Genomic DNA, 22,508 nt, shown 5'->3' on the forward strand with positions numbered 1-22,508 from the left:
AATTTCCGTTCTTACCAATTCTTTCATATTCGGATTTAACCGACGTTGGTGATCAACAACGGATTTAGCATCAGGTTCCATATTGATCTTGTGCTGACATAGAGTGGGACTAATACCCTTTAAATCATCAAGAGCATATCCAATAGCAGCTCGGTGCTTCCTTAGAACTTTTAGGGGTTGTTTGGATAGCTGGTTTATAGAGAATCAGTTATATATAAACCCGTTTCAGGCTCTAACAAACTTAAAACTCTATTTGGCTAATCTAACTAATTCCTGGCTAAGCAAAAATTGGTTCTCGTAATACCCAAAATATGAGTTTTTGGAAAAACGGGTCCCAGACGTTTTTATGAAAACGCGTTTTAGAAAAAGCCGGGCGGGCTGCGTCGTCGACTCGCCGTAACACCTACACGCACGCCCCTTTGTTCCTGCTACTTCCTGCTGGCATCCTAGTCACATCACCGCAGATTAGCTCATCTAAGGTGAGTAGTATTGCCTCCCGAAGCCGTGGACGAACTCACGAACACCTCGACGGAGCGGCGCACGGTGCAACAACGCGCTTGGAGGCAGGGATGTACGGTGACGTCAAGGCCTCCTGGGTGTTGCTCGACGCGGCCATGGGCGCTCGGCTCTACGACTTTGGCTCCGCGCTCGCCGGGTTCATGGCGGCCTTCCGCCCGCCGTGCTATGTGCTGGCTCTTCCGGCAATGTCAACCGTGCCCGCACTACATCTGCTCCGGCTTGCTCACCGAAGCGGACGTGTATAACCTCATCATGCTGCCTCTCGGCTCGAGCTGCTCACCGGCATGCAACGGTTTCGCGACCGACGGCTCCTGATTTCCGTCGTTGACCGTCGCGTCGATGATTAAGAACAGATTGTGCGACCACGCGCATAGGCTCGTCCACCAGGCTGTCTGTGGTTAACAACCGCACCAGCAGCACTGCAGCTTGTGAACAAAAGACTGTATCAAAGCATCATACTAGAAGATTCGGAGCAAGGATATTTGGTTGTGACAAGAAAATCCATTGAATACTCGCCCCAGCAAAACTAGTAGCCATATTTGACGTTTTTAAGCCCAAACAAAGTACTCTACAAATCAGTTTTAACAAACCAACAACCTAAAACTGGTTTTCCTAAAAATCCTCACAAAACTGGTTCTGCTAAAACTTATCCTAAATACTAGTTATCCAAACAACGCCTCAATAATCTTTCTTCTTCATGTTCTGAAAGGTTAGCACTATAATAATAGGATATATCTTCTTTTCATCAAGATAAGCATATTTCAAAGTGTCTGGCAATTGTTTTAATTCAAACACAGGATCACCTTTAGGTGGAGGAGGACCTCCTAGAGTTTCAATAGGCAAATTGTGTTTAAGTAGAGGATGTTGTTCAAAGAAAATCTTATCTATTTCATTTCTTTCATGCATATGTAGATCATTTTCATGGTCTAGCAAATATTGTTATAATGGATCAGTAGGAGGCACAACAATAGACGAAGACCAATTATTTCATCCTTATTAGGCAATTCTTTTTCATGATGCTTTCTACTAAACTTGGAAAAATTAAACTCATGAGATTCATCACCAAAGCTAACACTGACAGTTTGTTTCTCACAATCAATCTTACCATTAACGGTGTTCAAGAAAGGTCTACCAAAGATAATGGGACAAAAGTCATCTTATGGGGAACCAAGAACAAGAAAATCAGTAGGGTATTTTATTTTCCCACACAAGACTTCAACATCCCTAACAATCCCAAGTGGTGAGATGGTGTCTCTATTAGCAAGTTTAATAGTGGCATCTATTTCTTCTATTTCAGCGGGTGCTATGGCATTCATAATTTCTTGATATAAGGTAGCACTCACGCTAGCCCCTATGTCACATAAACCAAGATAACAATGATCTCCTGTTTTAACTGAGACAACAGGCATGCCAACAACTAGTCTATGTTTTTCCTCTTTATTAGGTTTGGCAATTCTAGTAGCTTCATTGCAGAAGTAAATAACATGCCCATCTATATTTTCTCCAGAAGATCTTTAACCATAGCAACACTAGGTTCTACTTTGATTTGTTCATCAGGTTTAGGTGTTCTAATATAACTTATGTTAACCACGGTCGAAACATTAGCATGTTCCTTTATCCTAACAGGGAAAGGTGGTTTGTCAATATAAGCAGTAGGAACAACTGGATCAACATTATAAAGTATAGTTTCTTCTTTAGCTAGTACTGGTTCTTTAATTTCTTCTTTAATAGGTGGGTGATATTTAAAGCACTTCTCTTTAGGGATATCAACATGATTAGCAAATGATTCACAAAACGAGGCTACTATCTCAGAGTCAAGTCCATATTTAGTGCTAAACTTTTGAAAATCATCGGTATTCATAAAAGATTTAACACAATCATACTTAAGCTTAATACCTGACTCTTTACCTTCTCGAGTTCCCAATCTTCAGAGTTGCGTTTAATTCTTTCCAAAAGACCCCACCAGAATTCAATAGTCTTCTTCATAAAAGAACCAGCGCAAGAAGTATCAAGCATGGATCGATCATTATGAGAAAGCCGAGCATAAAAAATTTGGATAATAATTTCCCTTGAGAGCTCATGATTGGGGCATGAATATAACATTGACTTAAGCCTCCCCCAAGCTAGAGCGATACTTTCTCCTTCACGAGGCCAAAAATTATATATATAATTCCGATCACGATGAACTAGATGCATGGGATAATTTTTTTGGTAGAACTCCAATTTCAGTCGATTCCAATTCCAAGATCCAATATCATCGCATAGCCTATACCATGTCAATGCTTTTCCCTTCAAAGATAAAGGGAAAACCTTCTTCTTTACTTCATCTCCAGGCAAACCTGCAAGCTTAAATAATCCACAAATTTGTTCCACATATATCAAGTGCATATCAGGATGTTCGGTTCCATCTCCTACATAAGGATTAGCTAGCAGTTGTTCTATCATACCTGAAGGGGTTTCATATTCAATATTTTCAGTAGGTGCATTAGGTTGAGGGGTAGCTAATTGTGGTTCTGGTCGAGGTGAAGATACCCCGAACAAACCCCTAAAAGGATTGTTTTCCATAGTAACAAGTGACAATAAATTTCAGCATACTATATAAATGTTTCCTTACCAAAGGCGCTTCACTCCCCGGCAACGGCGCCAGAAAATAGCCTTGATGACCCACAATTATAGGGGATCAATTGTAGCTCTTTTCGATAAGTAAGAGTGTCGAACCCAACGAGGAGCAGAAGGAAATGACAAGTGGTTTTCAGCAAGGTAATGTCTGCCGGTGCTGAAATTGTAAGTAGCAGAGTAGTTTGATAGCAAGATAATTTGTAACGAGCAAGTAACGATAATAGTAACAAAAGTGCAGCAAGGTAGCCCAATCCTTTTGAGGCAAAGGACAGGCCAAAACGGTCTCTTATAATAAGCAAAGCGTTCTTGAGGGTACACAGGAATTTCATCTAGTCACTTTCATCATGTTGATTCGATTTGTGTTCGCTACTTTGATAATTTGGTATGTGGGTGGACCGGTGCTTAGGTGCTGTTCTTACTTGAACAAACCTCCTACTTATGATTAACCCTCCCGCAAGCATTCGCAACTACGAGAAAAGTATTAAGAATAAATTCTAACCGTAGCATTAAACTTTTGGATCCAATCGGTCCCTTACGGAATAGCGCATAAACTGGGGTTTAAGCTTCTGTCACTCTCGCAACCCATCATCTAATTGCTAATCCACAATGCATTCCCTTAGGCCCAAATATGGTGAAGTGTCATGTAGTCGACGTTCACATGACACCACTAAGGGAATCACAACATACATACTATCAAAATATCGAACACATGTCAAGTTCACATGATTACTTGCAACATGATTTCTCCTGTGACCTCAAGAACAAAAGTAACTACTCAGAAATGACAATCATGCTCAAGATCATAGGGGTATTAAATAGCATATTGGATCTGAACATATAATCTTCCACTAAATAAACCATATAGTAATCAACTACAAGATGTAATCAACACTACTAATCACCCACAAGCACCAATCTATAGTTCCGGTAACAAGATTGAACACAAGAGATGAACTAGGGTTTGAGATGAGATGGTGTTGTTGAAGATGTTGATGGAGATTTCCCTCTCCAAGATGGGAGAGTTGTTGGTGATGATGAGGACGATGATTTCCCCCTCCGGGAGGGAAGTTCCCCCGGCGGAATCGCTCCACCGGAGGGCAAAAGTGCTCCTGCCCAAGTTCCGCCTTGAGACGGCGGCGCTCCGTCCCAAAAGTCTTCTCCTTATTTTTTTTTATAGGTCAAACTGACCTATATACCAGAAGATGGGCACCGGAGGTGGGCCTGGGTGAGCACAACCCACCAGGGCGCGCCTGGGCTCCTTGGCGCGCACAGGTGGGTTGTGCCCACCTGGTGGGCCTCCTCTGGTACTTATTTGCTCCAATATTCATCATATATTCCATAAAAAATCTCTGTGAAGTTTCAGCTTGTTTGGAGTTGTGCAGAATAGGTAGCCTAACGTAGCTTTTCCAGGTCCAGATTTACAGCAGCTGGAATTCTCCCTCTTTGTGTATACCTTGCAAATTATGAGAGAAAAGGCATTAGAATTACTCCAAAAAGCATTATTATGTATGAAAACTGTTGGAAATATGCCCTAGAGGCAATAAAAATGGTTATTATTATATTTCCTTGTTCATGATAATTTTTTATTGTTCATGCTATAATTGTGTTATCCGGAAATCGTAATACATGTGTGAATACATAGACCACAACGTGTCCCTAGTAAGCCTCTAGTTGACTAGCTCGTTGATCAACAGATAGTCATGGTTTCCTGGCTATGGACATTGGATGTCGTTGATAACGGGATCACATCATTAGGAGAATGATGTGATGGACAAGACCCAATCCTAAGCATAGCACAAAAGATCGTGTAGTTCGTTTGCTAGAGCTTTTCCAATGTCAAGTATCATTTCCTTAGACCATGAGATCGTGCAACTCCCGGATACCGTAGGAGTGCTTTGGGTGTACCAAACGTCACAAGTAACTGGGTGACTATAAAGGTACACTACGGGTATCTCCGAAAGTGTGTGTTGAGTTGGCACGGATCGAGACTGGGATTTGTCACTCCGTATGACGGAGAGGTATCTCTAGGCCCACTCGGTAATGCATCATCATAATGAGCTCAATGTGACTAAGGAGTTAGCCACGGGATCATGCATTACGGTACGAGTAAAGTGACTTGCCGGTAACGAGATTGAACAAGGTATTGGGATACCGACGATCGAATCTCGGGCAAGTAACGTACCGATTGACAAAGGGAATTGTATACGGGATTGATTGAATCCTCGACATCGTGGTTCATCCGATGAGATCATCGTGGAACATGTGGGAGCCAACATGGGTATCCAGATCCCGCTGTTGGTTATTGACCGGAGAGGCGTCTCGGTCATGTCCGCATGTCTCCCGAACCCGTAGGGTCTACACACTTAAGGTTCGGTGACGCTAGGGTTGTAGAGATATGATGCGGAAACCCGAAAGCTGTTCGGAGTCCCGGATGAGATCCCGGACGTCACGAGGAGTTCCGGAATGGTCCGGAGGTGAAGAATTATATATAGGAAGTCTAGTTTCGGCCACCGGGAAAGTTTCGGGGGTTATCGGTATTGTACCGGGACCACCGGAAGGGTCCCGGGGGTCCACCGGGTGGGGCCACCTATCCCGGAGGGCCCCATGGGCTGAAGTGGGAGGGGAACCAGCCCCTGGTGGGCTGGTGCGCCCCCATGGGCCTCCCCCTGCGCCTAGGGTTGGAAACCCTGGGGGTGGGGGGCGCCCCACCTGGCTTGGGGGGGTAGTTTCCCCCCCTTGGCCGCCGCCCCCCTGTAGATGGGATCCCAGGGGCCGGCGCCCCCCCAGGGGGCCTATATAAAGGGGGAAGGGAGGGCTGCTGTACCCTAGCCCCTGGCGCCTCCCTCTCCCTCCCGTGACACCTCTCTCTCCCGCTTACGCTTGGCGAAGCCCTGGCGGGATCCCCGCTACTTCCACCACCACGATGTCGTGCTGCTGGATCTCCATCAACCTCTCCTTCCCCCTTGCTGGATCAAGAAGGAGGAGACGTCGCTGCTCCGTATGTGTGTTGAACGCAGAGGTGCCGTCCGTTCGGCACTCGGTCATTGGTGATTTGGATCACGGCGAGTACGACTCCATCAACCCCGTTCACTTGAACGCTTCCGCTCGCGATCTACAAGGGTATGTAGATGCACTCCTTTCCCCTCGTTGCTAGTATACTCCATAGATGGATCTTGGTGATGCATAGAAAATTTTAAAATTCTGCAACGATCCCCATCAGTGGTATCAGAGCCAGGCCTATGCGTAGTTACTATGCACGAGTAGAACACAAAGCAGTTGTGGGCGTAGATGTTGTCAATTTTTCTTGCCACTACTAGTCTTATCTTGTTTCGGCGGTATTGTGGGATGAAGCGGCCCGGACCAACCTTACACGTACGCTTACGTGAGACAGGTTCCACCGACTGACATGCACTAGTTGCATAAGGTGGCTAGCGGGTGTCTGTCTCTCCCACTTTAGTCGGAACGGATTCGATGAAAAGGGTCCTTATGAAGGGTAAATAGAAATTGGCATATCACGTTGTGGTTTTACGTAGGTAAGAAATGTTCTTGCTAGAAACCTATAGAAGCCACGTAAAAACTTGCAACAACAATTAGAGGACGTCTAACTTGTTTTGCAGCATGTGCCTTGTGATGTGATATGGCCAGAAGATGTGATGAATGATATATGTGATGTATGAGATTGATCATATTCTTGTAATAGGAATCACGACTTTCATGTCGATGAGTATGACAGCCGGCAGGAGCCATAGGAGTTGTCTTTATTTTTTGTATGACCTGCGTGTCATTGAATAACGTCATGTAAATTACTTTACTTTATTGCTAAACGCGTTAGCCATAGAAGTAGAAGTAATCGTTGGCGTGACAACTTCATGAAGACACAATGATGGAGATCATGGTGTCATGCCGGTGACGAAGATGATCATGGCGCCCCGAAGATGGAGATCAAAGGAGCAAAATGATAATGGCCATATCATGTCACTATTTGATTGCATGTGATGTTTATCATGTTTTGCATCTTATTTGCTTAGAACGACGGTAGTAAGTAAGATGATCCCTTATAATAATTTCAAGAAAGTGTTCCCCCTAACTGTGCACCGTTGCGAAGGTTCGTTGTTTCGAAGCACCACGTGATGATCGGGTGTGATAGATTCTAACGTTCGCATACAACGGGTGTTGACGAGCCTAGCATGTACAGACATGGCCTCGGAACACACGCAATACACTTAGGTTGACTTGACGAGCCTAGCATGTACAGACATGGCCTCGGAACACGGAAGACCGAAAGGTCGAGCATGAGTCGTATAGAAGATACGATCAACATGGAGATGTTCACCGATCTTGACTAGTCCGTCTCACGTGATGATCGGACACGGCCTAGTTAACTCGGATCATGTTTCACTTAGATGACTAGAGGGATGTCTATCTGAGTGGGAGTTCATTGAGTAATTTGATTAGATGAACTTAATTATCATGAACTTAGTCTAAAATCTTTACAATATGTCTAGTAGATCAAATGGCCCACGTTGTCCTCAACTTCAACGCGTTCCTAGAGAAAACCAAGCTGAAAGATGATGGCAGTAACTATACGGACTGGGTCCGGAACCTGAGGATTATCCTCATAGCTGCCAAGAAAGATTATGTCTTAGAAGCACCGCTAGGTGAAGCACCCATCCCAGAGAACCAAGACGTTATGAACGCTTGGCAATCACGTGCTGATGATTACTCCCTCGTTCAGTGCGGCATGCTTTACAGCTTAGAACCAGGGCTCCAAAAGCGTTTTGAGAAGCATGGAGCATATGAGATGTTCGAAGAGCTGAAAATGGTTTTCCAAGCTCATGCCTGGGTCGAGAGATATGAAGTCTCCGACAAGTTCTTCAGCTGTAAAATGGAGGAAAATAGTTCTGTTAGTGATCACATACTCAGAATGTCTGGGTTACACAACCGCTTGTCTCAGCTGGGGGTTAATCTCCTGGATGACGCGGTCATTGACAGAATCCTTCAGTCGCTTCCACCAAGCTACAAGAGCTTTGTGATGAACTTCAATATGCAGGGGATGGAAAAGACCATTCCTGAGGTATATTCAATGCTGAAATCAGCGGAGGTGGAGATCAAAAAGGAACATCAAGTGTTGATGGTGAATAAAACCACTAAGTTCAAGAAAGGCAAGGGTAAGAAGAACTTCAAGAAGGACGGCAAGGGAGTTGCCGCGCCCGGTAAGCCAGTTGCCGGGAAGAAGTCAAAGAATGGACCCAAGCCTGAGACTGAGTGCTTTTATTGCAAGGGAAGTGGTCACTGGAAGCGGAACTGCCCCAAATACTTAGCGGACAAGAAGGCCGGCAACACCAAAGGTATATGTGATATACATGTAATTGATGTGTACCTTACCAGTACTCGTAGTAGCTCCTAGGTATTTGATACCGGTGCGGTTGCTCATATTTGTAACTCAAAACAGGAACTGCGGAATAAGCGGAGACTGGCAAAGGATGAGGTGACGATGCGCGTCGGGAATGGTTCCAAGGTCGATGTGATCGCCGTCGGCACGCTGCCTCTACATTTACCTACGGGATTAGTTTTAAACCTCAATAATTGTTATTTAGTGCCAGCTTTGAGCATGAACATTGTATTTGGATCTCGTTTAATGCGAGATGGCTACTCATTTAAATCCGAGAATAATGGTTGTTCTATTTATATGAGAGATATGTTTTATGGTCATGCCCCGCTGGTCAATGGTTTATTCTTGCTGAATCTCGAACGTGATGTTACACATATTCATAGTGTGAATACCAAAAGATGTAAAGTTGATAACGATAGTCCCACATACTTGTGGCACTGCCGCCTTGGTCACATTGGTGTCAAATGCATGAAGAAGCTCCATGCAGATGGACTTTTGGAGTCTCTTGATTACGAATCATTTGACACGTGCGAACCATGCCTCATGGGTAAGATGACCAAGACTCCGTTCTCCGGAACAATGGAGCGAGCAACCAACTTATTGGAAATCATACATACCGATGTGTGCGGTCCAATGAGTGTTGAGGCTCGCGGAGGATATCGTTATGTTCTCACTCTCACTGATGACTTAAGTAATGGGTATGTCTACCTAATGAAACACAGTCTGAAAACCTTGGAAAAGTTCAAGGAATTTCAAAGTGAGTTTGAGAATCAACGTGACAGGAAAATAAAGTTCTTACGATCAGATCGTGGTGGAGAATATTTAAGTCACGAATTTGGTATGCACTTAAGGAAATGTGGAATCATTTCACAACTCACGCCGCCTGGAACACCTCAGCGAAACGGTGTGTCCGAACGTCGTAATCGCACTCTATTGGATATGATGCGATCTATGATGTCTCTTACCGATCTACCGCTCTCATTTTGGGGCTATGCTTTAGAGACTGCCGCATTCACTTTAAATAGGGCTCCGTCGAAATCCGTTGAGACGACACCGTATGAATTATGGTTTGGGAAGAAACCTAAGCTGTCGTTTCTAAAAGTTTGGGGATGCGATGCTTATGTCAAGAAACTTCAACCTGAAAAGCTCGAACCCAAGTCAGAAAAATGTGTCTTCATAGGATACCCTAAGGAAACCATTGGGTATACCTTCTACCTCAGATCCGAAGGCAAGATATTTGTTGCCAAGAACGGGTCCATTCTGGAGAAAGAGTTTCTCTCGAAAGAAGTGAGTGGGAGGAAAGTGGAACTTGATGAGGTGATAGTCACCCCTTCCGAACCAGAAAGTAGCGCAGCGCGGGAAGATGTTCCTGTGGTGCCTACACCGACTGGGGAGGAAGCTAATGATGATGATCATGAAGCTTCGGATCAAGTTACTGCTGAACTTCGTAGGTCCACAAGGACACGTTCCGCACCAGAGTGGTACGGCAACCCTGTCCTAGAAATCATGTTGTTGGACAACGGTGAACCTTCGAACTATGAAGAAGCGATGGCGGGCCCGGATTCCGACAAATGGCTAGAAGCCATGAAATCCGAGATAGGATCCATGTATGAAAACGAAGTATGGACTTTGACTGACTTGCCCGATGATCGGCGAGCCATAGAAAATAAATGGATCTTTAAGAAGAAGACAGACGCGGATGGTAATGTGACCATCTATAAGGCTCGACTTGTCGCTAAGGGTTATCGACAAGTTCAAGGGGTTGACTACGATGAGACTTTCTCACCCGTAGCGAAGCTGAAGTCCGTCCGAATCATGTTAGCAATTGTCGCGTTCTATGATTATGAGATATGGCAAATGGACGTCAAAACGGCATTCCTTAACGGCTTTCTTAAGGAAGAATTATATATGATGCAGCCGGAAGGTTTTGTCGATCCTAAGAATGCTAACAAGGTATGCAAGCTCCAGCGCTCCATCTATGGGCTGGTGCAAGCATCTCGGAGTTGGAACATTCGATTTGATGAGATGATCAAAGCGTTTGGGTTTACACAGACTTATGGAGAAGCCTGTGTTTACAAGAAAGTGAGTGGGAGCTCTGTAGCATTTCTCTTATTATATGTGGATGACATACTATTGATGGGAAATGATATAGAATTCTTGGAAAGTATAAAGGCCTATTTGAATAAGTGTTTTCCAATGAAGGACCTTGGAGAAGCTGCTTATATATTAGGCATCAAGATCTATAGAGATAGATCAAGACGCCTCATTGGTCTTTCACAGAGTACGTACCTTGACAAGATATTGAAGAAGTTCAATATGGATCAGTCCAAGAAGGGGTTCTTGCCTGTATTGCAAGGTGTGCAATTGAGCACGGCTCAATGCCCGACCACGGCAGAAGATAGAGAAAAGATGAGTGTCATCCCCTATGCCTCGGCCATAGGGTCTATTATGTATGCCATGCTGTGTACCAGACCTGATGTAAACCTTGCCGTAAGTTTGGTAGGAAGGTACCAAAGTAATCCCGGCATGGAACACTGGACAGCGGTCAAGAATATCCTGAAGTACCTGAAGAGGACTAAGGATATGTTTCTCGTTTATGGAGGTGACGAAGAGCTCGTCGTAAAGGGTTACGTCGACGCTAGCTTCGACACAGATCTGGATGACTCGAAGTCACAAACCGGATACGTGTATATTTTGAATGGAGGGGCAGTAAGCTGGTGCAGTTGCAAGCAAAGCGTCGTGGCGGGATCTACATGTGAAGCGGAGTACATGGCAGCCTCAGAGGCAGCGCAAGAAGCAATCTGGATGAAGGAGTTCATTACCGACCTAGGGGTGATTCCCAATGCATCGGGCCCGATGACTCTCTTCTGTGACAACACTGGAGCTATTGCCCTTGCCAAGGAGCCCAGGTTTCACAGGAAGACCAGCCATATCAAGCGTCGCTTCAACTCCATTCGTGAAAGTGTTCAGAATGGAGACATAGATATTTGTAAAGTACATACGGACCTGAATGTAGCAGATCCGTTGACTAAACCTCTCCCTAGAGCAAAACATGATCAACACCAGAACTCTATGGGTGTTCGATTCATCACAATGTAACTAGATTATTGACTCTAGTGCAAGTGGGAGACTGTTGGAAATATGCCCTAGAGGCAATAATAAATGGTTATTATTATATTTCCTTGTTCATGATAATTGTTTATTGTTCATGCTATAATTGTGTTATCCGAAAATCGTAATACATGTGTGAATACATAGACCACAACGTGTCCCTAGTAAGCCTCTAGTTGACTAGCTCGTTGATCAACAGATAGTCATGGTTTCCTAGCTATGGACATGGGATGTCGTTGATAACGGGATCACATCATTAGGAGAATGATGTGATGGACAAGACCCAATCCTAAGCATAGCACAAAAGATCGTGTAGTTCGTTTGCTAGAGCTTTTCCAATGTCAAGTATCATTTCCTTAGACCATGAGATCGTGCAACTCCCGGATACCGTAGGAGTGCTTTGGGTGTACCAAACGTCACAAGTAACTGGGTGACTATAAAGGTACACTACGGGTATCTCCGAAAGTGTCTGTTGAGTTGGCACGGATCGAGACTGGGATTTGTCACTCCGTATGACGGAGAGGTATCTCTGGGCCCACTCGGTAATGCATCATCATAATGAGCTCAATGTGACTAAGGAGTTAGCCACGGGATCATGCATTACGGTACGAGTAAAGTGACTTGCCGGAAACGAGATTGAACAAGGTATTGGGATACCGACGATCGAATCTCGGGCAAGTAACGTACCGATTGACAAAGGGAATTGTATACGGGATTGATTGAATCCTCGACATCGTGGTTCATCCGATGAGATCATCATGGAACATGTGGGAGCCAACATGGGAATCCAGATCCCGCTGTTGGTTATTGACCGGAGAGGCGTCTCGGTCATGTCTGCATGTCTCCCGAACCCGTAGGGTCTACACACTTAAGGTTCGGTGACGCTAGGGTTGTAGAGATATTAGTATGCGGAAACCCGAAAGTTGTTCGGAGTCCCGGATGAGATCCCGGACGTCAGGAGGAGTTCCGGATTGGTCCGGAGGTGAAGAATTATATATAGGAAGTCTAGTTTCAGCCACCGGGAAAGTTTCGGGGGTTATCGGTATTGTACCGGGACCACCGGAAGGGTCCCGAGGGTCCACCGAGTGGGGCCACCTATCCCGGAGGGCCCCATGGGCTGAAGTGGGAGGGGAACCAGCCCCTGGTGGGCTGGTGCGCCCCTCATGGGCCTCCCCCTGCGCCTAGGGTTGGAAACCCTGGGGGTGGGGGCGCCCCACCTGGCTTGGGGGGGGGGGAGTTCCCCCCCTTGGCCGCCGCCCCCCTGTAGATGGGATCCCAGGGGCCGGCGCCCCCCCCCCAGGGGGGCCTATATAAAGGGGGAGGGAGGGCTGCTTTACCCTAGCCCCTGGCGCCTCCCTCTTCCTCCCGTGACACCTCTCTCTCCCGCTTGTGCTTGGCGAAGCCCTGGCGGGATCCCCGCTACTTCCACCACCACGCTGTCGTGCTGCTGGATCTCCATCAATCTCTCCTTCCCCCTTGCTGGATCAAGAAGGAGTAGACGTCGCTGCTCCGTACGTGTGTTGAACGCGGAGGTGCCGTCCGTTCGGCACTCGGTCATCGGTGATTTGGATCACGGCGAGTACGACTCCATCAACCCCGTTCACTTGAACGCTTCCGCTCGCGATCTACAAGGGTATGTAGAAGCACTCCTTTCCCCTCGTTGCTAGTATACTCCATAGATGGATCTTGGTGATGCGTAGAAAATTTTAAAATTCTGCAACGATCCCCATCAAAAACATCATAAATAACAGTAGGAAAACATGATGCAAAATGGACGTATCAGGCACTTGGATCGGGAGTTCGCGGGACGGATCATGATTGGATCGCGAAGACATTCGCGGGACGGATTGTGATTGGACCGCGAAGAAGTTCGACTACATCAACCGCGTTTCTTAACACTTTTGCTTAGCGATCTACAAGGGTATGTAGATCCAGTCTCTCCTCTCGTAGATGGAAATCTCCTAGATTGATCTTGGTGAGCGTAGGAATTTTTTTGTTTTCCATGCAATGTTCCCCAACAATGATGCTCCCATCTGGCTCCGCATCCGGCATCGTTCACACGACCACCCGCTGGTGGATGCAACGGGTCCTTGTTGAGGGTCACATTGATCGACCGGTTAAGAGGAGTGTTCCACCTGTCCATGGACCCTTGAGAGCTCAGAGGTTTCGCATGCTGCGCTGCTAGTTCTTCTTCAAGTCTTCAAGTCTTCAAATCTTCAAGGTCATGAATTGAGATGCAAATGAGATTTTCGGATGGAGCAGTATATTTTTCATAACTTGGTCTAGTGCCTTCAAGAGAGATGCCATCTAAGAGATACACATTTTGTCTTGGTGGAAGAACAAGTAGGCATGTTTTTATATGTCGTTTCAAAGAATGCAACCAATCATACACTCCAAGGGCAATTTCAGCATAGTGGTGAGACCATAAGTCGCTATTTCAATATTGTTTTGTACACCCTCATGATATCGTCTCGAAGTGTAATACAGTTGCCTCCAATTAACGTTCCTTTCAAAGTTGCGAGCAATACAAATTTTATGCCGTATTTCAAGGTATTATTCACATTTTAACCCTTCAATGTTATAGCCAAATACAAATACATAGTTTTCATTATATCTAATTTTGTTGTAGGATTGTATTTGAGCAATAGATGGAACGCATATTCCAATTAGCATATCTCAGAAAGACCAAGATCCATAAGGGAACATTGTCACAAAATGTCATGGTTGCATGTGATTTTGATAATCGTTTTGTCCATGTCTGCAGCGGATGGGAAGGTTCAGCTTCTGACGCTCGAGTTCTACAAGATGCTCTTGAAAATAACTTCTATGTCCTCGAAGGAAAGTTCTATTTAGTGGATGCGGGTTATGCGAATACGCGCAACTTCATTGCTCCTTGTCACAATGTAAGGTACCATTTGGTGGAGCAAGCTAAATGCAATCAGCGGCCGCAAAACCCTCGAGAGCTATTGAAATGAGATGCACAACTTTGTAATCACGTTGAGCGTATAATTGGAGTTCTGAAGAAGTGTTTCCCCGTACCGAAGTGTGCATCGCAATACCCCATTGACTCGCAAGCAGAAATTGTGATAGCGTGTTGTGCTCTTCATAATTTTATTCGTAATAATGAGGGAGGCGAACAATGGTTGGACCGAGTTGAATCAGAGATTGATCCAAAAATAATTGATGTTGCAAGTGGAGATATGAAGTATACAAATGCTATACACTATCTCAATGAGCGGCGAGCACTAGGTAGCACAAAAAGGGATGAAATAGCTAATGCCATGTGTAAAGACTATCAAGACTACCTCAGACGGGCTAGAAGAAATACTACATGACTTCCATTTGCTCTCCTTATTATATATGTTTTTATTCGGAAGTGTACTGAATAAAATAAATTCATTTATTTTAGCAATATTTTTTTGGGTAGGTTGGATGTGTCATGAGTATAAAACAGAATATTAATATTGTATATGAGGATTGAATAAACAGAATCAATAGAGTCATTGTGCTTCCTTTATTTAGAATAGAAAGAAACATGGTACTACTTGATTGGCAATGATTCATGAGACTGAACGAAAGTATAAATGGAATGGTAACATGATTAAATAAAATGTCTCCTGCTTTGGTATCCTTCAAACATGCGGGGCCACCACTTCTTTGATAATCACAGAAAGAACATCGTCGTCCATTTCCATGAATGTTTGACGGTTTAGCATATCTTCTTTCAGATGGTTGATCTTGTTTTGTTCACTTGGTGTGAGTCCCAATGTTTTAAGTTTCTGAATACAGTTTGGCATGCCATTGGGATCATTTTTTGGGTCATTCCTTTCCATTTGGGCCATCTTGGTTTCCTTCTAGTTGTCAATTTGCTTTATCTTCATTTCTTTATAAGCCTGCATTTCTTCTTCCCTCACAGAAACCAAGTTGGCCAACACAGCGTCCTTGTCTCTTTTACCCATAGTTTCCTCACTTCCATCATCAGATCTTTTTGAATTCCGAAGCCTCTTCCTTTTTTTAGAACCCGAAGCCTCTTCCTTTGAGGTGACTCCACACTTGTTAAATCTTCTACTGCTGAAACATGATTGTCATTATTCCCTAGAGGTTCTGAATATCCACCATATGATAAATCAACATCATCACCATATATATCTCCGCCCCAATCATATTATGGCATTGCTGATCCCGGAGCACATAGTGTTGCCTCAGGAGAATCCATACTAGCAGCCCTCATAGCATCATCAGTATAAATTCCATGTTTAGGAAGATGGGACATATTATTGTACCTCTCTTCAGTACCATCAGTTGTCCTTTTGCAATGCTTACCTTCTGCCATTTTACATGCGAACAAATTAGGTGACTAATAAGTGACATGATAGGAGTAGCTTCTTATTTTTTAATCATTGTCAGAAACAAACCTTTATGAATTTCATATAGAACATCCTAGTAGGGGAATGGTTTGTGCCTCCACTTGCGCTGTTCGCTTGATAGCTCCTCTCATTTTTCATCTATATCCATTGAAACTTTGTTCTTGGGATCATAACCAAATCCACTCTTTTCTACAATAGACATGAGGATATTCAGTTCCTTCTTCACTCTTTGCTTCCTATATTTTAGCTGTTGAACAGTAAAATTAGCTCCACGAGGTCTCGCATTTAAACGTTTTTTTATAACCTGCCATCCTTCCTTGGTCACCCATTTTGGCCACAATACTTCCCCACATCCGAGTGCTCTTTTCATCATTGACATTAGGAAAGCTAAGCGGCCGTTAGTCCATGCTGCTCTGTCCTTCTTTGGCCTTGCAAGTGTTTTTTTAATTTTTAGGTGAAGATTGGCCTATAATTATAGCAAAACAATATATGATGCGTCGCCAAGTAATAGACGATGTACCTACTCAACGGGACTATAGTTAGATGCTGAGCTAACTAGACAAGTGCAAGAAATAGATCGCAGGCCTTCAATGGCACGATTAATTTAACCAGGACGTACATCATAGTTCATTAATCAATTAGATTAAAGCAATACAATCTTAGGAGTGTTGCCATCGTATTTTTCTATATACGTGCATGTACTTCTAGTCGGGCCAAAATTCTATGTGCGTGTACATGCGCCGTTTGTACTCCATCGGCTAGCTAGCATAGCCTTGTGCATACGAATGTTCTCTAGAAAGACCAATCGATCTAAGACGTGCGCTACTTGCTAGAAATTGAGAAACAAGAATGACAGGAGAACTTCAGCCTCCTGAGTGATTTGGTGTTCCTGGTTGTTGGATCTTTTGCTTGATTGGATTACGGCCGTTTGATCTTGCCTCAGGATGACACCGTCTATCGGATCGGCGAGGTGAAACTGTAGCAATGAATAGTTTCGCCCTGTTCGTGACACCGCGCGTAATTCCGACGCCCCACGGAGGGCACAAATGGTAATTCGCGTCTTGGCATGTTACGTGTCGGCTGCTGATTGGTTCCTGGAGGGAGAGAGGTAAATATCTTCTCCCACCGCTGTGGTTTGGGTGTCCCGCCAAGGGCGTCACCGTCTTTTCACGTGTTGGACCGTTGCGTGGTCGTCGCTGGTTGGCCCGTTGGCGGATGAGGTGAGGGCAGCAGCCTCTTCGTCCTCCCATTCGCCCCCTCCCCCCTCTCTCCATTGCCCGATCTCCTCTCCAAGCCGCCAGCACACCCCCTGCCATCGCGCCGCCGTCGTCGTTCCCGCTCGTCCCGGCCCCCATCCTCGACCTCCCTTTTCGTTCTTCCCCACACCGTGTCCGTGCCGCGCGGGGTGGCGCTACAGGACCTGCTCGCGCGCCTCGCCGACGCCACCGGCCCGCACTTCCCGGTCAGGTACCAGCTCCCTGACAAGGGCCTCGACGCGCTCATCTTGGTCTCCTCACCCAAGGATCTCGACGGCCCCAAGCTGCGGGTCTTCATCTTCCCATCTCCAACGTGGCGGCGGGGGATGAGGGTGGTGAGGGCAGCGCCGGGTTTGACGCCGCTCACGACGCCGGACGCGGCGGTGCGGCCGCATGTGGGCTGCCTCCCCGGCCTTCCGCATGCAGCTCTTCCTGCTCCGCTCTCTCGTGCCCACCTGCGTAGATGACGGCCACGCCTCCTCGAGCTATCTTCGTCCCCGCGCGATGTATGCAACATCGGCGGACGCGGAGTCGGTGATCCAGCGAATCACGCCTCCGCTCGATCGCGCAAGGCACAAGGGTCAGACAGGTCAGTAAGCCGCCCGTCTTATCTCCTTGCCCACGCTATCTGTGTGCGTCTGTGTTTCATAGTGGACCGGCTGACGATGCTCACGCGCACTTTGTGTTCGTTGGAATGCCCCAGTCTCGAGTGATCTTGGATTGTAGGTCGCAGAAATAGCGAGAGTCTTGGGGTTGAAGAAGATTGTTTCCTTAACCTATCAATAGTTTCAACAGGGGTCGAGCCGACATTTAGGTAGGGAAAGTTTACCACCTAGGCCAGGCAAGCTATTGGAGAAAACATTGTGGGCGCCTGTAGAGCAGTGTTTACCACCTAGGTTTGTATCAATGATGATGAGCTGCTGCACACAAATGATCAGAGTAGTCTACTCCGTGACTCTTGGCTAGATAACCCCCCGGTCATAGAACATATGCTTTGCTTGTGTCTATTTTGTATATCTGCTGATAGAACATATGCTTTTCTATTATTGCGCTGTGATATTAGTGTATTTGATTTTGCAGATATGTTTTGAGATTTCCCTAGAGCCGACCAATAAAACAACACTAGTTTATATAACACATCGTTTCTTCACAATTTGACTACTACGGTCACCGAATCCTTGGAACAGGTAACCAGCCAAGGTTGCTTCAGCTATGTAGATTTTTTTCTCAAAGCTAAATTTGTTTTGTTAGATGATGATAAGCATCATATCTGGCAGTTATGTGGAGTAGGAATATTTCTGTAGCACTCAGTGTTTATTTGCACCTTTTGTTTGTTTACATTGCAAAGTTTTGGAACGTTTCATTTTATAGCCATCCCTATCGTCTATCGATTATTTTGTTTCTTCCGAAAGGCTGCCTCCTTTGATTTGTGTTGTTAATGTAGTATTGAGTTTCATGATTGAATGTTGTCTTGCCCTTGTGTTTCAGCGACATCATGTATGGTAACATAAGAATGGTATTTTGTTACTACTTCGCCCTTAAGTAGTGTGTCTTACTCAATATAGTTGTCTAATTTTAGCTCATCCATGTGCAAAGGTGGATTCTAGCTTGATGTGATCATATGTGATGTCTATGTCCTGCTTTTATTTCCTCTTTGTTTTCCAATGATGCCTTGCATTGCTTTGCCTGCATAAAGTTCACTTCCTCGGCACATTTTAGTTCACAGGAGGTAGTTCTGGTTAATTTTCTTTGTCTCCTGCATTTTTGTGCAGATCAATTCCTACTCATGTTTTACCCTTGCATTTGGCAATGAATGGATTGAAAGATACCGATCATTGCTATGTTGTGCCAGTTGTCTGTAGGAGCTTGCTTTCGAGTTGTTTTACTACCTTAAGAAGTATCTTGGTAGTTGTTGATTGACTTGAGTAGCCCTTAGAAGAGTTTATTTATTTTCCTTAAGTATCTTGCTTGCATCAAGTGGTTAGATACTTTTACATTTTATATACCTACGTGTTGCTTGGTTGTGTCCTTCGACTGGCACTTGGGAAATTACTTGAGCTGCAGTGCACCACCATGCCTCATTGAGCTCCCTAATTTGGCTAGAACAGAGGTCTACAACTAAGGGCTACTGTATTTACATTTTATATACATGTGAAAGTTATCTTTGTGATTCGCTTCGGTTAGCATCGATTTCAATGCATATGTCTTCCTTTCTCTTGTCAGTAGTGCAATATACTTCTATTAAATGAGAAATAATCCAGAGCAATTCCTTCCATTGTATATGAAGCTCTGCTAGGTTCCGAACATAAAGATCTCTTATTACAGTGTAAACTGCTAGCAGAGCTACATAGCGGAGTACAGAGTTGATGTGAAGCTCTGCTAAGTTCCAAACAGAAAGATCAACCCTATTCTAAGGTTCAATATATGATTCTTTCTTTCAGTGTTCTTCCTTGAAAATAATCAATGATCAAATCATCTTCTTAGGTATTGATTTTTCTTTCTCATGTTAAGCTAGCATTTTGGTGCCGTGTATTTCTAGATTGTGCTCCTGCTAACTTGGCCCCCGTACTAAAGATGCATGGCTTGATTTTAAAGTTATGGTTATGAACACAAAGCTAATTTCTTGTGAATTAATCCCTAGAATCTCTCTTTCGGCAGGTTCTTATTTATCTATGCCTATATGTTGTTCCATGAAAATACAAGTAGACTCCAAGGTGGTGCTGCTTGGATCTGGGGGAGCACTGGTGAGCCATCCCTTCTCCGCCACCATCCCTGATTTCTTTGTGTGCAGTACATATGCATGTTGTTTTAGAGCTACCCCCGTATACATCTGATTAGTGATTAACTTGCTGCAAAGAAGCCGTGTAGTCATGAAAGTTGAACCATGCCTGAATTAGAAATGACAGTTTTGTTGATTTGCCTACTTTATCTCAAGAACACGCCATCCATTGATATTTTCTATAGATCTTAGCTTCACTGTTCGAGTCTCTCGTGAGTGCATTAATCCCAATCTGACACAAGATATTATTCTTTGTTCCCCTTTCATTTTGTTACTTACTTGTAGAGAGAATGGATCTTAATTTTGATTTTATGAATAGCCACATCAATTCTCTGATTGTGGCACACACAAATAATTAGCTCTCTTCACTTCGATTTGAATTTGAGAGTAATCAGTAGAGGATTGGATTCATGGTCGCAAGATCTCTAAGATCGATTAACTTGCTTTTAATATTATATGAAGTTCAAATCCCTTTATATTCCAAGACAAGAAACACTGAGTTGTAAAACTCTGTCAGTGTTGAATAGTGTAACAAAACACATATTGGGATAATTCTACTTTAATTTGTTTGCCATACTTACCAGCTCACCTGATTTACCAGCTGTAAGCTTCATTGATCCAAAACCATTTTAGCCATCATGAGATCGAAGTTTGTAGGCCCCCCTTGAATAAGCTAACGTTTCCACCTTATTGTGGGTACCACGAAAACATTAATAATAAGAGGCACAAACAAATATTATTTTGTTTGTTTAGATGATGCATTTCGTAACGTATCATGCATTGAAATAATGAATCCCTTGCTATGTAGTATTATTTGTGCAATTCCATGCTACTCTGGGTGGAAGTTATGTATTAATACTTTCAGTATTGATGGATGGATAGATGTATTGTGGTAATATATATTTTTGGGCACCCTGTGTGATAATATTTTGAGAGAGTCTACCTCGAGAGAATTACATGATGCAAGGGGTATAACTTCGGTTCAGATTCTTATACATAGTTCTCCTTATAATGTAGACTGTGACGTATGATGCTTCCATGGCTTAGTTCAAGGAATGACTGATGCTATTTTCTTGCCTATGGGTTTGGGCTACTAATTTTTATTGCCATAATTTATTGTTTGTCATCTAAAAAGGATTCAGAGGGATACAAAGGGTCCTCTAATTTGCAACCGATTAAACTGCTTGGTTCCTGATTCATATTTGTTTTTCTATATTATGGACAACCGATTAAGAATATTTACAGAGTAGGAGTCTTCGTTTGATGCCACATTTGACATCACCCAGTTTGTGTGTAGGGTGCTTAATAAGTTTCTTGAGATGTATGCACTGCATGAAGGAGCACATTTCTGTCAATTTTACTAGAGGTCAAGGTTACCTTCAAATGCATGTAGTTATTTGTAAGCTTCAACAGCTTGAATGCAATGGAAGTTTGGATTGAAAGGATTTTTGGTTGGCTATAAGGAAGAGAGTAGTTGATGGCCATTTGTACTGTTGTTGTGGTCGTCCTTGGCGCAGAAGGGGTGGCGGGGGAGGCACAGAGATGGGGCAAACCTTTCACTGTGTCTAATCCACTTGATTCCATCATTTTCTATGAGATGCACCAATGATTGTAACGAATCTTCACGCTTTGTACTAAACCTTTACTACTATGTATTTTGTTTGCTCCTATGTCATGAGAAATTCCAAATGTTGGATTTGTGCCTGGCACATGCCGCGAGCCGGCTCAGTTGTCCCGGGCCTTGCTTTTGGAACAAATGTTTGCTTACCTTGCTTTTGCTATATCTTCACCATTTGTGATGTACCAAACGTTTTCTTAATCTGTATGCTCTAAACTCGGTTTTCCTGGGCAACAACTATATACCTTACTTTCAGTATATCTCTAGTGTTTGTGATTTGTACATAACACATTTGGCTTGACCAGTTATTCTAATTTCCTCTGAATGTACAAAATGCTATGTTGGAGTTTTATGCGTTGGATCACTGTGTTGAGCGCTGAGCCAGGCACCTTTGCGCCAACGCGCACTTCTGATCTACATGTGAGTGGCTATTTTTTGTGATCTTACGGACGCATTTAAATCGGTTCTGCCTTTAGTGATCTTTTTGTGATGATATTGTGCAGCGTTAGGTGAGCAATGCTATGTCTCGCTACTATTACAATCAGATATTTTTCTTTGCTTTATTGTTATCCTAACTTAGCATTACCTGCTTGACAAAAATGTTGGGACCGGCACCCTCGCGCCAAGGCGCGATACCGATCTAGTTAATAGGCATGCAAGGACATGACGGAGAAGCTTGGAAGATCACTGAAAACTAATCACTGCCCTCGTCCCATCCAACGTTGACATCTATAATCAATATGCCGCCCGTTACCGGACTAGACAAATATTTATGGATAGGGCATAGATGAGCGCATACCATTTTTCCCTGCTGGTGAGCTTGATTGACTCGTGGCCGAGAGAAGAG

The 22,508-nt window shown here is 44.2% G+C and overlaps 1 protein-coding gene across 17 annotated transcripts; it reads left to right on the forward strand.

Moving 5' to 3' along the window:
* The first annotated feature begins 17,166 nt into the window (after positions 1–17,166).
* LOC123144735 (ATP-dependent (S)-NAD(P)H-hydrate dehydratase) lies at positions 17,167–22,011 on the forward strand. 17 transcript variants are annotated; one of them, XR_006471889.1, is made up of 5 exons: positions 17,188–17,853; positions 18,345–18,451; positions 19,590–19,679; positions 19,923–20,008; positions 21,341–22,011. XR_006471889.1 is itself a non-coding variant. In XM_044563958.1 (3 exons), exons 1-3 carry the CDS (start codon positions 17,658–17,660, stop codon positions 21,405–21,407), a joined length of 360 nt encoding a protein of 119 aa, XP_044419893.1. In that variant the 5' UTR covers positions 17,185–17,657; the 3' UTR covers positions 21,408–22,011. The 17 variants fall into 17 exon arrangements, 3 of the variants coding, with proteins under 3 accessions (XP_044419893.1, XP_044419894.1, XP_044419892.1); XR_006471888.1 differs by having other exon boundaries at positions 17,180–17,853; positions 18,345–19,679; positions 21,330–22,011; XR_006471886.1 differs by having other exon boundaries at positions 17,180–17,853; positions 18,345–19,679.
* The last annotated feature ends 497 nt before the right edge of the window (positions 22,012–22,508 follow it).

This window comes from Triticum aestivum, chromosome 6D (assembly GCF_018294505.1).
Source record: "Triticum aestivum cultivar Chinese Spring chromosome 6D, IWGSC CS RefSeq v2.1, whole genome shotgun sequence".
Taxonomy (NCBI): domain Eukaryota; kingdom Viridiplantae; phylum Streptophyta; class Magnoliopsida; order Poales; family Poaceae; genus Triticum; species Triticum aestivum.

What these genes read in the sequence shown, in the direction of transcription:
- LOC123144735 (XM_044563957.1), top strand. Translation starts at nt 17,658, where the DNA reads ATGTGGGCTGCCTCCCCGGCCTTCCGCATGCAGCTCTTCCTGCTCCGC. An exon ending in AAGGCACAAGGGTCAGACAG is followed by an intron (nt 17,854 to 19,922) that starts GTCAGTAAGCCG and finishes CTCTTTCGGCAG; the next exon opens with GTTCTTATTTATCTATGCCT.